The sequence below is a fragment of the Grampus griseus genome (assembly GCF_964374135.1).
Source record: "Grampus griseus genome assembly, chromosome: 17".
NCBI lineage: Eukaryota > Metazoa > Chordata > Mammalia > Artiodactyla > Delphinidae > Grampus > Grampus griseus.
The window spans coordinates 69,816,141-69,828,608 of record NC_139011.1 but is presented as its reverse complement, the minus strand read 5'-3'; the positions used below and the strand labels follow the sequence as shown (position 1 = coordinate 69,828,608).

At 44.6% G+C, this 12,468-nt stretch overlaps 1 protein-coding gene across 1 annotated transcript; it reads right to left on the bottom strand.

Annotated features, from left to right (window-relative positions):
- Positions 1 to 3,150: 3,150 nt before the first annotated feature.
- LOC309835645 (protein ILRUN-like) lies at positions 3,151 to 4,012 on the bottom strand (the record flags this gene model as incomplete). The annotated part of the gene is given in 2 exon segments (XM_082675251.1): positions 3,151 to 3,346; positions 3,348 to 4,012. Coding segments are annotated over 2 exon segments (861 nt in total).
- Positions 4,013 to 12,468: the final 8,456 nt, after the last annotated feature.

Sequence of the window (12,468 nt, the reverse complement as noted above, 5' to 3'; positions counted from 1 at the left end):
GAGAGGGCAGCAGCTCCAGCATTCACCCAAGGAGACAGAGAAAAGGCGAGGCAGGGTGGGGCGGGCGGTCAGCTTGCAGTGCTGGGCCCTGGCAACACCACCACCCTCTCCCGCTGGGGCTCACAGTGAATCTGGGGAGGGGTTTAACCTTATGCCCACTTCCCACCTGGGCCACCCTTGGGCCACACCAGCTGTCTTGGTGAGGTTCTCTCCTGGCTGGAAGTGCCTCTGATGGACGTTCGGTAACAGCCAGTCCTTGCGGGGGGAAGAGAAGGCTGTTTCTTGTAGAAAAATGCCCCCAATTCAACTGTCCCCATGGCAAAAAAAGAAAAGCAGGCACGCGTGCACACGTGCACACCTCACTCCATGCAAACAGACAGGTTCCTCCCAAGCCTGAGCCCCTCTGCCTCCCCTGCTGGCCTCAGGTCCTTAAGGATGCTGCCTGCCTCACCTCGCGGGTGCCAGACACTGGTGGTCCTGCCCAGAGGCAGCCTGCCACTTGGTAAGGAGTCCAAGAGGAACAGACTGCTGGGGCTGAGAGGGTAGCCTCTGCTGGCCCACTAGGCAGTGGAAAAGAGGGGCTCTGAGGACTTGCTCAGAGCCCACACTAGCGAGAAGAGGCAGGACGAATGGTACTAAGGGCCGCCAGGCCCTGGGAGGACCACGGACTCCTTCCGCCCCTACTCCGCGGCTGGCGCTCGCTCTGGCCTCTGCAAGGAGCGCACCGCTCCAAAGATGTGCACAGAAAGGGTTTGTTCTTGGGAGAGAAGCCAACGTGCTTGGGACAATTACCTTGCCAGGTGAGACTGCCTAAAAGCAAGGGGAGGAGCAGAATCCTTGTGGCAGGCCCAGACCCACTGACGGGGACCCGTGAAGCCACTGCTGCATAACGGCGGGCAGCCCCCCTGGAAAAAGGGGAAGGGGCACCTAGTGTGGGGGAGATGAGGAAGCCCGGAGACCAGCGGGTGTAAAGCCTCCCATGATCCTGCAGGGGCAGCTGGAGATGTGATGCTTTGAGGGCTATCCAGTGAGCAGAATGGTTGGGCATGTGTGGGCTCCAGGGTGGCGGTGTCCCCGGAGGTTGGCAGCAACAGTGGCACCAGTCTGGGCCCAATAGGGCCCTCAAACAAAAAGCCATCGTGAGCCCCTGGCTTGGACCTGTGGTGACCTGGGCACCTGGCAGGGACTCCCCTCTGCTCTGCTGGGAATGGGGTGCTCTATGTGTGCATAGAAAGTAGGTGCTCCAGTGTGAGCTCTAGTCCGGCCCCAGCCCCAGCGGCACTGCCCTTTCAGCAGGCAGGCTCCACCCTCCCCCGGGGCTTCTCCAGTGGACCAATGTTTACGCCCCCTTTTATTTGGGGTGAGGTGGGGAGGCAAAGGGAGAATTTCATACAAGCTTTTCTCTCACAGTCAAGCTTGAAAAACATAACCGTCTCAGAAGTGGACGAGGAGGAACAAACAACAGGCGTTTTGGGAACTCAGACACCCAGACAGAGTCAGACAGACTCTCAGCCACACCCAGGCCACATGACCCCTGTGGCCAATCAGCGAGTTGGACTCCCTGCTGTCTCACAGCCGGGGGGGATGGGGGTGTGGCAACAGGCAGGTGACCCAGCAATGGCACCCTAGATCCGTATGCCCGGTTACCAAACGAACCAAGACTCGAGGGAAGGACGGGGGGAGAAGAGAAGAGGGACTTTGCATACTCCTGTATCTTTGGCACACAGCTGTTCTGGCCTGCTTTGAGCTTCCTGTGGAGATATCCACATCTCAACCTGCTCGGAACGCGCGGGATGCCAGTGGGGCCACCTGTCCCAGGGAGCAGCCAGCCAACCAACCTGTGCTCCGGCTGGGCTGTGCCTTGCCCGCCACCTCTCAATAGCTAAGCATCCTGCCCAGGGAGGGGGTCCTTTCATTCCCAGCAAAATGTGGTCTCCAAGATCACGCAGTCAGTAAGTGTGGCCCTTCCCCACGGCAAATTCCCCATCTGGGGCTCCATTTTCATACCTTAACAGCTCAGCCTCCACTAACAGGCTGCGAAAACACCACAAAGGACAACTGGAGGGAAACGCAGGGAAGGGAGTCGTGTGACAACAGAGAAGCAGGGGACACCTTCACATTCGCCTGCTGCACACTCGCTGGTGAGCTGCACCAACACCCGTGTGTGTGTGCACGCAGCACGCACATATACACAGCACAGAGGCACCGTTCCCAGAGTGGATGGGGAGCCGCTGTGTACCAAGAACCCGAAAGAGCAGTAAGCGGGATGGCGTTTCTCTCCGCCAAGAGAAACGTGGAAGGAAAGCAATTTGAATTGGCACGAGCGTGTGCAGGAGGTCACCTCGCGGCCTCACAAACTCCCCCGTCACCTGAGATCTGTCCTCCAGGCTTCCTCTGCCGGCCACACAGGGAAGTTTGGTCTTCAAGAGGTTCTGATGCTAAGAAGCCACAGGGTTGACGAATAAACGTCAAGGGTGTAAATCAACAGAAGATTAAAGAGAAAAGAAGAGGAAAAGCGTGATAACCCACAGGCTGATGCCACTAAAAACAAGTGGGGTCAGAGTCCTGTGGAATCAGGTGGCACGGCAGGCGTCCTCCTATAGCACCTACCCACAGAGCCCCCAAGCAGCCCGTGCCAGCTTTGAACCTGAACTGCTTCCAGAGCAAGCGGCTAGTCTATACACAGAATGTTATCCCTTATCTAAAAAAATAAAAGTGGGGAAAGAGGGGAAACAATTAACATGTGCTCAAAACTACAAGCTGTCTGTAGGCAAAATAATTTTTGTTTAAAAGATGGCTTTTTTCCCCTCATTTTAAACATTTTTTTCCTTCCCGAGAGCCCTGATGACTTGTTAGACTGACGCCTAATAAACAAAACCCAAAGTGGCTTTCTTCTTGGTCGCCTTAACACCACTCCCACCACTCAGCGTTCACACACACACACACACACACACACACACACACACACACACACACACACACACACTGAGTTTACTCAAAACTAGTCTTTCTGATTCTTCTTCTTCCAGGATGGGGGTCAGAGCCACAGGTCCCTGCGATGTGGTCTGCAATCCAGAGGAACCCCTTGCCCTCCCCTCCCAGAGTCAAGCCTTGTGTCTTTCGTTAATTTTTCTTCTTGGTGACACCCGTTTAAGACTGACTGAAGGGGTAAGGCCCGCGGAGCCCCTTACTGTAAGTCACGACTGATAAGTTGTCTGCGTGACTGCTGGGGGACAGATTTACAGAGTTCTGGGGGAGTCTACTCTCATCTTGCTCGGTTTGGTCAGGTGCGGGAGCCCGTGTGTTTTTGCTGATCGAGTCGAACCCGGAACCCCCAGGGTCTTTTGTTTTCATCTGAATGTCGGTTCTTTTGGGGAGAGGCAAACAGGGTGAAGTTTCCTGCTACCTTGCAATGTGGCTGTGTGTGGAACTCCGTTTCAAAAGATGACAGCTGCTGTGCTACTCCTAGAAGTCCACCCGCCTCCACACTGAGAATGACCCAGATGACATCTCCATAGTAGAGTCCTGTAGCAGTGCACATCCGCCACTGTCCCTGATCCATTCCTGCTCTGCTGGGGCTGCACATCTGGATGCTGACATCTGCAATCTCCTGGGGGTTTAGCAATCTCACCAACACCATGTTCACATGTCCAAGTTGGTCTCCCCTGACATATTTAAGACAAACCCCTGGAGGCCAGGCCTCTGCCCCAGAATTTTGGATCCGCCATGTTTTTATATATTGAGCATAAGGGGATATCGACTCCCGTTCTCCTATGGTGACATCTTCAACAAAGGACACAGACGGCACACTGATGTTTGGGCTCTCAAAGTCATAATAGGCGCCAATTGCTCCTTGTAGGTTCCAGCTGGTCATGTCCAGGAGGAAGGCGCAGCCGGCCGGGTTGAGCTGGAAGCCGAGCAACCGCTGGAACTCAGAGACGAGCACGACCTTGTCGGCGGTGCCCAGGCAGCTGAACTTCTGCACCAGCCCAGGGTCCGAGCCCACGTCCATGCTGTCCGTGGCTGGCGCCGGACACTCGCTTCCCCGCCTCCTCACAACTGGGCCGCTACCGCGCCGCCGAGCCCGGGGACCGCGAGGGGGCCGCTGCTAGCTGTCGCCGCGACCCTGCTCCTCCGGGTTAGGCCCCAGGCCTCTCACCGCCCGCAGGGATAAACTCACTCAGCCACGGGCTCACTCTCGCGCTGCCCGCCCCCCCCGCCCCAACGCCGACACCCCGCCGGGCCACCTCTCACTTCTCCCCTGCCTCCGCCTCAAGGTGGATTTTTTTTTTTAATTTAAAAAGTGATTCTAGAGTAGTCGGTATTGGTAAACAGCTGTGACTTTTAAATTCTGATAAAGTTCCTGCCACAATTTTCTAGGATGTGTAGATGCTGTTAAGAAAACTTAATATGTTTTTTAATAACAAACAAACATATGTATGGTGCTTCCTATGTGCCAGACCCTATTCTTAGTGTAGCGCTTAATACAGATTGACTCATTTAATCCTCACAGCAGCCCTATGAGGTAGGTACTATCATTTCCCATTTCACAGATGCGAAAGTTGGAGACATTAACTCGTGCCATTAATAACAGAAGAACCAGCATTTGGACTCAGGTAGTCTAGCTCTCCCATCTATCTGCTTAATTACTACACCACGCTGGTGCCCTAAGACATATGTGAATTCTGTAAAGTCAGAAACAATACTTATTTAATGTCAAAACAGAGTTTACCCTCAGTATATTCTAACTTGTCCCCTCCCTACTAAAAGTGAATACAAAGGTCTGTAAATCCAAGTTAATATATCCTGTTCCATTATTCTGATTCCATAAGATTGGAATGAGAACCTTTGCTATTATATATAAAAATAAGGCATTTCAATACCACTCATACAATGAGATGTACAATCTTTTCATGACTTCAAATGTTATCTATTCATAATAAAAGTGAAATTATACTCAATTTCTCCATTGTACAAAATAAGGTACAAATTGTGAAATTTCTATTAGTAAAAATATACCGTTACTTATGTCAGACTATTAAATTAGCAATCCTTTATTATTTCTTCATAGTACAAAGGAAATACAACTTAGCAAACTTTAACTTTTTCTAAAGGAATTTTATCTGCAACCATTTAAAATAAATGTGTGTGTGTGTGTGTATACGTATATATACTGTAGCAATTTATTTTGCTTTTCTCCTACGTCAATTTTCCACTGTCAGAAGCACAGTACCCTCCACACTCTGGATCTACCTGTGCTTTATTTCTCCCTCTGGTACTCACCACTGTTGAACCTACTCTATATGTTATTTACGGTCAATTTATTGTCTGCCCCTGCAGAATGTGTGCTCCATCAGAGGAGGGATTTGTCTGTTTTGTTTACTGCTACGTCTCCAGCACTAGAACAATGCCTAACACGTAGTAGAGAGTAAATAAAAGGCTGTTAAAGGAATATGAATCTCTGAAGAAAATCTCCCTGCAACAGCCTCCCCCTCCCTCCCCCACCCCCCAAATCATACCTTTGGGGAAGACACTGTGTGAACAAGATGAGAGCTCTACTTTCCCTGAGTGTGAAAGACTGCAAGGGAGTTTGCAGAGGCTTATGGAGCCCTGGGAAGTGGATGGGTCAGTCTTGCTGTCTCCCTGTAGTACAAATGGCTCCTGTTAACCTGCTTAATGGAGGTGGGGAGCTGGGGGTTAGTCTCATTAAGAGCTTTCGAGGTAGTGATTCGGCATATAATTCAGGATTTAGTGTGACTTAATAATATAGTCAATTCTCACGATCACAGATTCCACATTTGCAAATTTGCCTACCTGCTAATATTTATTTGTAACCCCAAAATCAATACTCAGGGTGCTTTCGTGGTCATTCACAGAGATATACAGAACAGCAAAACATGCCAGTTGCCCAGAGTGCCTGCTCCCAGCTGAGACCGACAAGACGACGTTCTTTTCGTTTCAGCTTTCTTACTGTAAACAAGTGCCACTTTGTTTTGCACTTTTGTGCTTTTTGTTGGTAATTTCACTATTTAAAATGTTTAAAAGCACAGTGCTGCCTAGTGTTCCTAAGTGCAAGAAATTACGATGTGCCTCATGGAAAAAATCTGTATGTTAGATAAGCTTCTTTCAGATATGAGTAACAGTGCTGCTGGGCATGAGTTCCATGTTACTGGATCAGTAGTATGCATTAAATAAGGTGTCCTTACAGAAACATGCATAAAACAAGGTCGTGTACTGATCACTTAATGATGAAAACGTTGTGAACAGAGGCTTAAGGGAACTTAACCCTGTATTTCCCCCAGAAGCAATGGTTCCGTATTCGCTAAATCACTGTTTGCGGTGACTTCTATAGAACCTAACTAGCAGGCATAACAAGAATCAACTGTAGCTCCCCTGGAGTTCTCCAGCATGGTTCCCTTTCTGACTTTGGAAACATCATCTCTGTGCTTTCTCACAAATAACCTTCCCGGACACAGTAAATATTTACAGAAAGCCATGGATGAGGAATCAGCAAACCTGAATTCATCCCTCCTCCCCCAATTTGGAGGGTCAGTCTGAGGAAATTACTTAACCTTTCTTGGTAGAGCCTTGTGATCTGCAAAAGGTCTCCTTAACTGAAAGGAAGAGCGTGAAAGCCCTCTCATGTTGATGTGTGTAAGGTATTCTTCCAAGCTGAACAACGGCTTTTTCCTTCAGATCTCAGGGCATCTTGGCAGCATTTTCATGGAGCTCCATTGTTAACAAATTTCAGGAACTTGATCTTTGGGTTCAAGAGATGAAAAGACAGTCCCCTTGAATAAACCAACACTTTCCTACTCCCAGAATCCTGGTCATCACTGAACCTTGCCTGACATCAGAAACTGCCTTTCAACCTCCCTTCTCCCAGGGAGCAGTCCAGCATCCAGTCCTTCTAACTCAAGTGTCCAATTGGCGACAAGTAGTGCCAAGCAAGGAGTCCTGGCTAGTGACTCAGGAGATCTGAACTCTCATCTGCTGTTGTTCAACTTTGTTACTGAAGGTAAGCCATTTCACATCTTTGGGCATCAGCTCCTTCATTTAAAAGCAACTGTTACAAGCCTCGTAGATAGCCTCATCCACCAGAGGGCAGACAGCAGAAGCAAGAAGAACTACAATTCGACAGCCTGTGGAACAAAAACCACATTCACAGAAAGATAGACAAGATGAAAAGGCAGAGGGCTATGTACCAGATGAAGGAACAAGATAAAACCCCAGAAAAACAACTAAATGAAGTGGAGACAGGCAACCTTCCAGAAAAAGAATTCAGAATAATGATAGTGAAGATGATCCAGGACCTCGGAATAAGAATGGAGGCAAAGACCAAAAAGATGCAAGAAATGTTTAACAAAGACCTAGAAGAATTAAAGAACAAGCACCTAGAAGAATCAAAGAACAAACAAAGAGAGATGAACAATACAATAATTGAAATGAAAAATATACTAGAAGGAATCAATAGCAGAATAACTGAGGCAGAAGAATAGATAAGTGACCTGGAAGACCAAATGGTGGAATTCACTGCCACGGAACTGAATAAAGAATGAAAAGAAATGAAGACAGCCTAAGAGACCTCTGGGACAACATTAAACAAAACAACATTCACATTATAGGGGTCCCAGAAGGAGAGGAGAGAGAGAAATGACCCAAGAAAATATGTGAAGAGATTATAGTCGAAAACTTCCCTAACATGGGAAAGGAAATAGCCACCCAAGTCCAGGAAGTTCAGAGAGTCCCAGGCAGAATAAACCCAAGGAGAAACACGCCAAGACACGTAGTAATCAAACTGACAAATATTAAAGACAAAGAAAAATTATTGAAAGCAACAAGGGAAAAATGACAAATAACATACAAGGGAACGCCCATAAGATTAACAGCTGACTTCTCAGCAGAAACTCTACAAGCCAGAAGGGAGTGGGACGATATATTTAAAGTGATGAAGGGCAAGACCCTACAACCAAGATTACTCTACCTGGCAAGGATCTCATTCACATTCAACAGAGAAATCAAAAGCTTTACAGACAAGCAAGATCTAAGAGAATTCAGCACCACCAAACCAGCTCTACAACAAATGCTAAAGGAACTTCTCTAAGTGGGAAACACAAGAGAAAAAAAGGACCTACAAAAACAAACCCGTAAAAATTAAGAAAATGGTAATAGGAACTTACATATCGATAATTACCTTAAACGTGAATGGATTAAATGCTACAACCAAAAGACACAGGCTCGCTGAATGGATACAAAAACAAGACCCATATATATGCTGTCTACAAGAGACCCACTTCAGACCTAGGGACACATACAGACTGAAAGTGAGGGGATGGAAAAAGATATTACATGCAAATGGAAATCAAAAGAAAGCTGGAGTAGCAATACTCATGTCAGGTAAAATAGACATTAAAATAATGAATGTTACAAGAAACAAGGAAGGACACTACATAATGATCAAGGGATCAATCCAAGAAGAAGAAAAAACAATTATAAATATATATGCACCAAACATAAGAGCACTTCAATACATAAAGCAACTGCTAACAGCTAGCTACAAAAGAGGAAATAAACAGTAACACAATAACAGTGAGGGAGTTTAACACCTCACTTACACCAATGGACAGATCATCCAGAGAGAAAATTAGTAAGGAAACACAAGCTTTAAATGACACAATAGACCAGATAGATTTAATTGATATTTATAGGACATTCCATCCAAAAACAGCATATTACACTTTCTTCTCAAGTGTACACGGAACATTCTCCAGGACAGATCACATCTTGGGTCACAAATCAAGCCTTGGTAAATTTAAGAAAACTGAAATCAAATCAAGCATCTTTTCTGACCACATCTTTTCTATGAGATTAGAAATCAATTATGGGGAAAAAAACGTAAAACACACAAACACATGGAGGCTAAACAATACGTTACTAAATAACGAAGAGATCGCTGAAAAAATCAAAGAGGAAATCAAAAAACACCTACAGACAAACTACAATGAAAACACGACGATCCAAAACCTATGGGATGCAGGAAAAGCAGTCCTAAGAGGGAAGTTTATAGCAATACAAGCCTACCTCAAGAAATAAGAAAAATCTGAAATGGACCATCTACCTTACACCTAAAGGAACTAGAGAAAGAAGAAGAAACAAAACCCAAAGTTAGTAGAAGGAAAGAAATCATAAAGATCACAGTAGAAATAAATGAAATAGAAACAAAGAAAACAATAGCAAAGATCAATAAAACTAAAAGCTGGTTCTTTGAGAAGATAAACAAAACTGATAAACCTTTAGCCAGACTCATCAAGAAAAAGAGGGAGAGGACTCAAATCAATAAAATTAGAAATGAAAAAGGAGAAGTTACAACAGACACTGCAGAAATACAAAGCATCCTAAGAGACTACTACAAGCAACTCTACGCCAATAAAATGGACAACCTGGAAGAAATGGACAAATTCTTAGAAAGGTATAACCTTCCAAGACTGAACCAGGAAGAAATATGAACAGACCAATCACAAGCACTGAAATTGAAACTGTGATTAAAAACCTTCCAACAAACAAACGTCGAGGACCAGATGGCTTCACAGGTGAATTCTATCAAACATTTAGAGAACAGCTAACACTCATCCTTTTCAAACTCTTCCAAAAATTGCAGAAGGAACACTCACAAACTCATTCTATGAGGCCACCATCACCCTGACACCAAAACCAAAGATACTACAAAAAATGAATATTACAGACCAATATCACTGATGAATATAGATACAAATATCCTCAACAAAATATAGCAAACAGAATTCAACAACACAGTAAAAGGATTATATACCATGATCAAGTGGGATTTATTCCAGGGATGCAAGAATTCTTCAATATATGCAAATCAATCAATGTGATACACCATTTTAACAAATTGAAGAATAAAAACCATATGATCATCTCAATAGATGCAGAAAAACCTTTTGCCAAAATTCAACACCCATTTATGATAAAAACGCTCCAGAAAGTGGGCACAGAGGGAACCTACTGCAACATAATAAAGGCCATATAGGACAAACACAATGGTGAAAAACTGAAAGCATTTCCTCTAAGATCAGGAACAAGACAAGGATGTCCACTCTCGTCACTATTATTCAACATAGTTTTGGAAGTCCTAGCCATGGCAATTAGAGAAGAAAAAGAAATAAAAGGAATACAAATTGGAAAAGAAGTAAAACTGTCACTGTTTCCAGATGACATTATACTATACATAAAGAATCCTAAAGATGCCACCAGAAAACTACTAGAGCTAATCAGTGAATCTGGTAAAGTTGCAGGATACAAAATTAATGCACAGAAATCTCTTGCATTCCTATACACTTACAACGAAAGATCAGAAAGAGAAATTTGGGAAACAAAGCCATTACCATTGCAACAAAAAGAATAAAATACCTAAGAATAAACCTACCTCAGGAGGTAAAAGACCTGTACTCAGAAAACTATAAGACAGGCTTCCCTGGTGACATAGTGGTTAAGTCCACCTGCCAATGCAGGGGACACAGGTTTGAGCCCTGGTCCGGGAGGATGCCGCGGAGCAACTAGGCCCGTGCACCACAGCTACTGAAGCCCGTGTACCTAGAGCCGTGTGCCTAGAGCCGTGCTCCGCAACAAGAAAGGTCACCATGATGAAAAGCCCGTGCACCACAGCGAAGAGTGGCCACTGCTCGCTGCAACTGGAGAGGGCCCATGCGCAGCAACAAAGACCCAACGCAGCCAAAATAAATAAAATTTTTAAAAAACCTGTAAGACACTGATGAAAGAAATCAAAGATGACACAAACAGATGGAGAGATATACCATGTTCTTGGATTGGAAGCATCAATATTGTGAAAATGACTATACTACCCAAAGCAAACTAAAGATTGAATGCAATCTCTATAAAATTATCAGCAGCATTTTTTACAGAACTAAAACAAAAAATCTTATAATTTGTATGGAGACACAAAAGACCCCAAATAGCAAAAGCAATCTTGAGAAAGAAAAACAGAGCTGGAGGAATCAGACTCCCTGACTTCAGACTATACTACAAAGCCTCAGTAATCAAGACAATATGGTACGGGCACAAAAACAGAAATATAGATCAATGGAACAGGATAGAAAGCCCGGAGATAAACCCACACACCTATGGTCAACTAATCTATGACAAAAGAGGCAAGGATATACAATGGAGAAAAGACAGTCTCTTCAATAAGTGGTGCTGGGAAAACTGGACAGCTACATGTAAAAGAATGAAACCAGAACACTCCCTAACACCATACACAAAAATGAACTCAAAATGGATTAAAGACCTAAATGTAAGACGAGACACTATAAAACTCTTAGAGGAAAACATAAGAAGAACGCTCTTTGACATAAATCACAGCAAGATCTTTCTTGACCCATCTCCTAGAGTAATGGGAAAAAAAAATAAACAAATGGGACCTAATGAAACTTAAAAGCTTTTGTACAGCAAAGGAAACTATAAACAAGACGAAAAGACAACCCTCAGAATGGGAGAAAATATTTGCAAATGAGTCAACAGACAAAGGATTAATCTCCAAAATATATAAACAGCTCATGCAGCTCAATATTAAAAAAAACAAACAACCCAATTCAAAAATGGGCAGAAGACCTAAATAGACATTTCTCCAAAGAAGACATACAGATGGCCAAGAAGTACATGAAAAGCTGCTCAACATCACTAATCATTAGAGAAATGCAAATCAAAACTACAATGAGGTATCACCTTGCACCAGTTAGAATGGGCACATAAGAAAATCTACAAACAACAAATGCTGGAGAGGGTGTGGAGAAAAGGGACCCCTCTTGCACTATTGGTGGGAATGTAAATTGATACAGCCACTATGGAGAACAGTAAGGAGGTTCCTTAAAAATCTAAAAATAGAATTATCATATGACCCAGCAATCCCACTACCGGGCATATACCCTGAGAAAACCATAATTCAAAAAGACACATGCACCCCAGTGTTCACTGCAGCACTATTTACAATAGCCAGGTCATGCAAGCAACCTAAATGCCCATTGACAGATGAATGGATAAAGAAGATGTGGTACATATATACAATGGAATATTACTCCGCCATAAGAAGGAACGAAACTGGGTCATTTGTAGAGACGTGGATGGATCTAGAGACTGTCATACAGAGTGAAGTAAGTCAGAAATAGAAAAAAAAATATTGTATATTAACGCATGTATGTGGAACCTAGGAAAATGGTACAGATGAACCGGTTTGCATGGCAGAAACAGAGACACAGATGTAGAGAACAAACGTATGGACACCAAGGGGGGAAAGCGGGGCAAGTGTTGGGGGTGGTGGTGGTGGGATGAATTGGGAGAGTGGGATTGACATGTATTCACTAATATGTATAAAACAGATAACCAATAACAACTTGCTGTATAAAAAATAATAAAATAACTTCAAAAATTCAA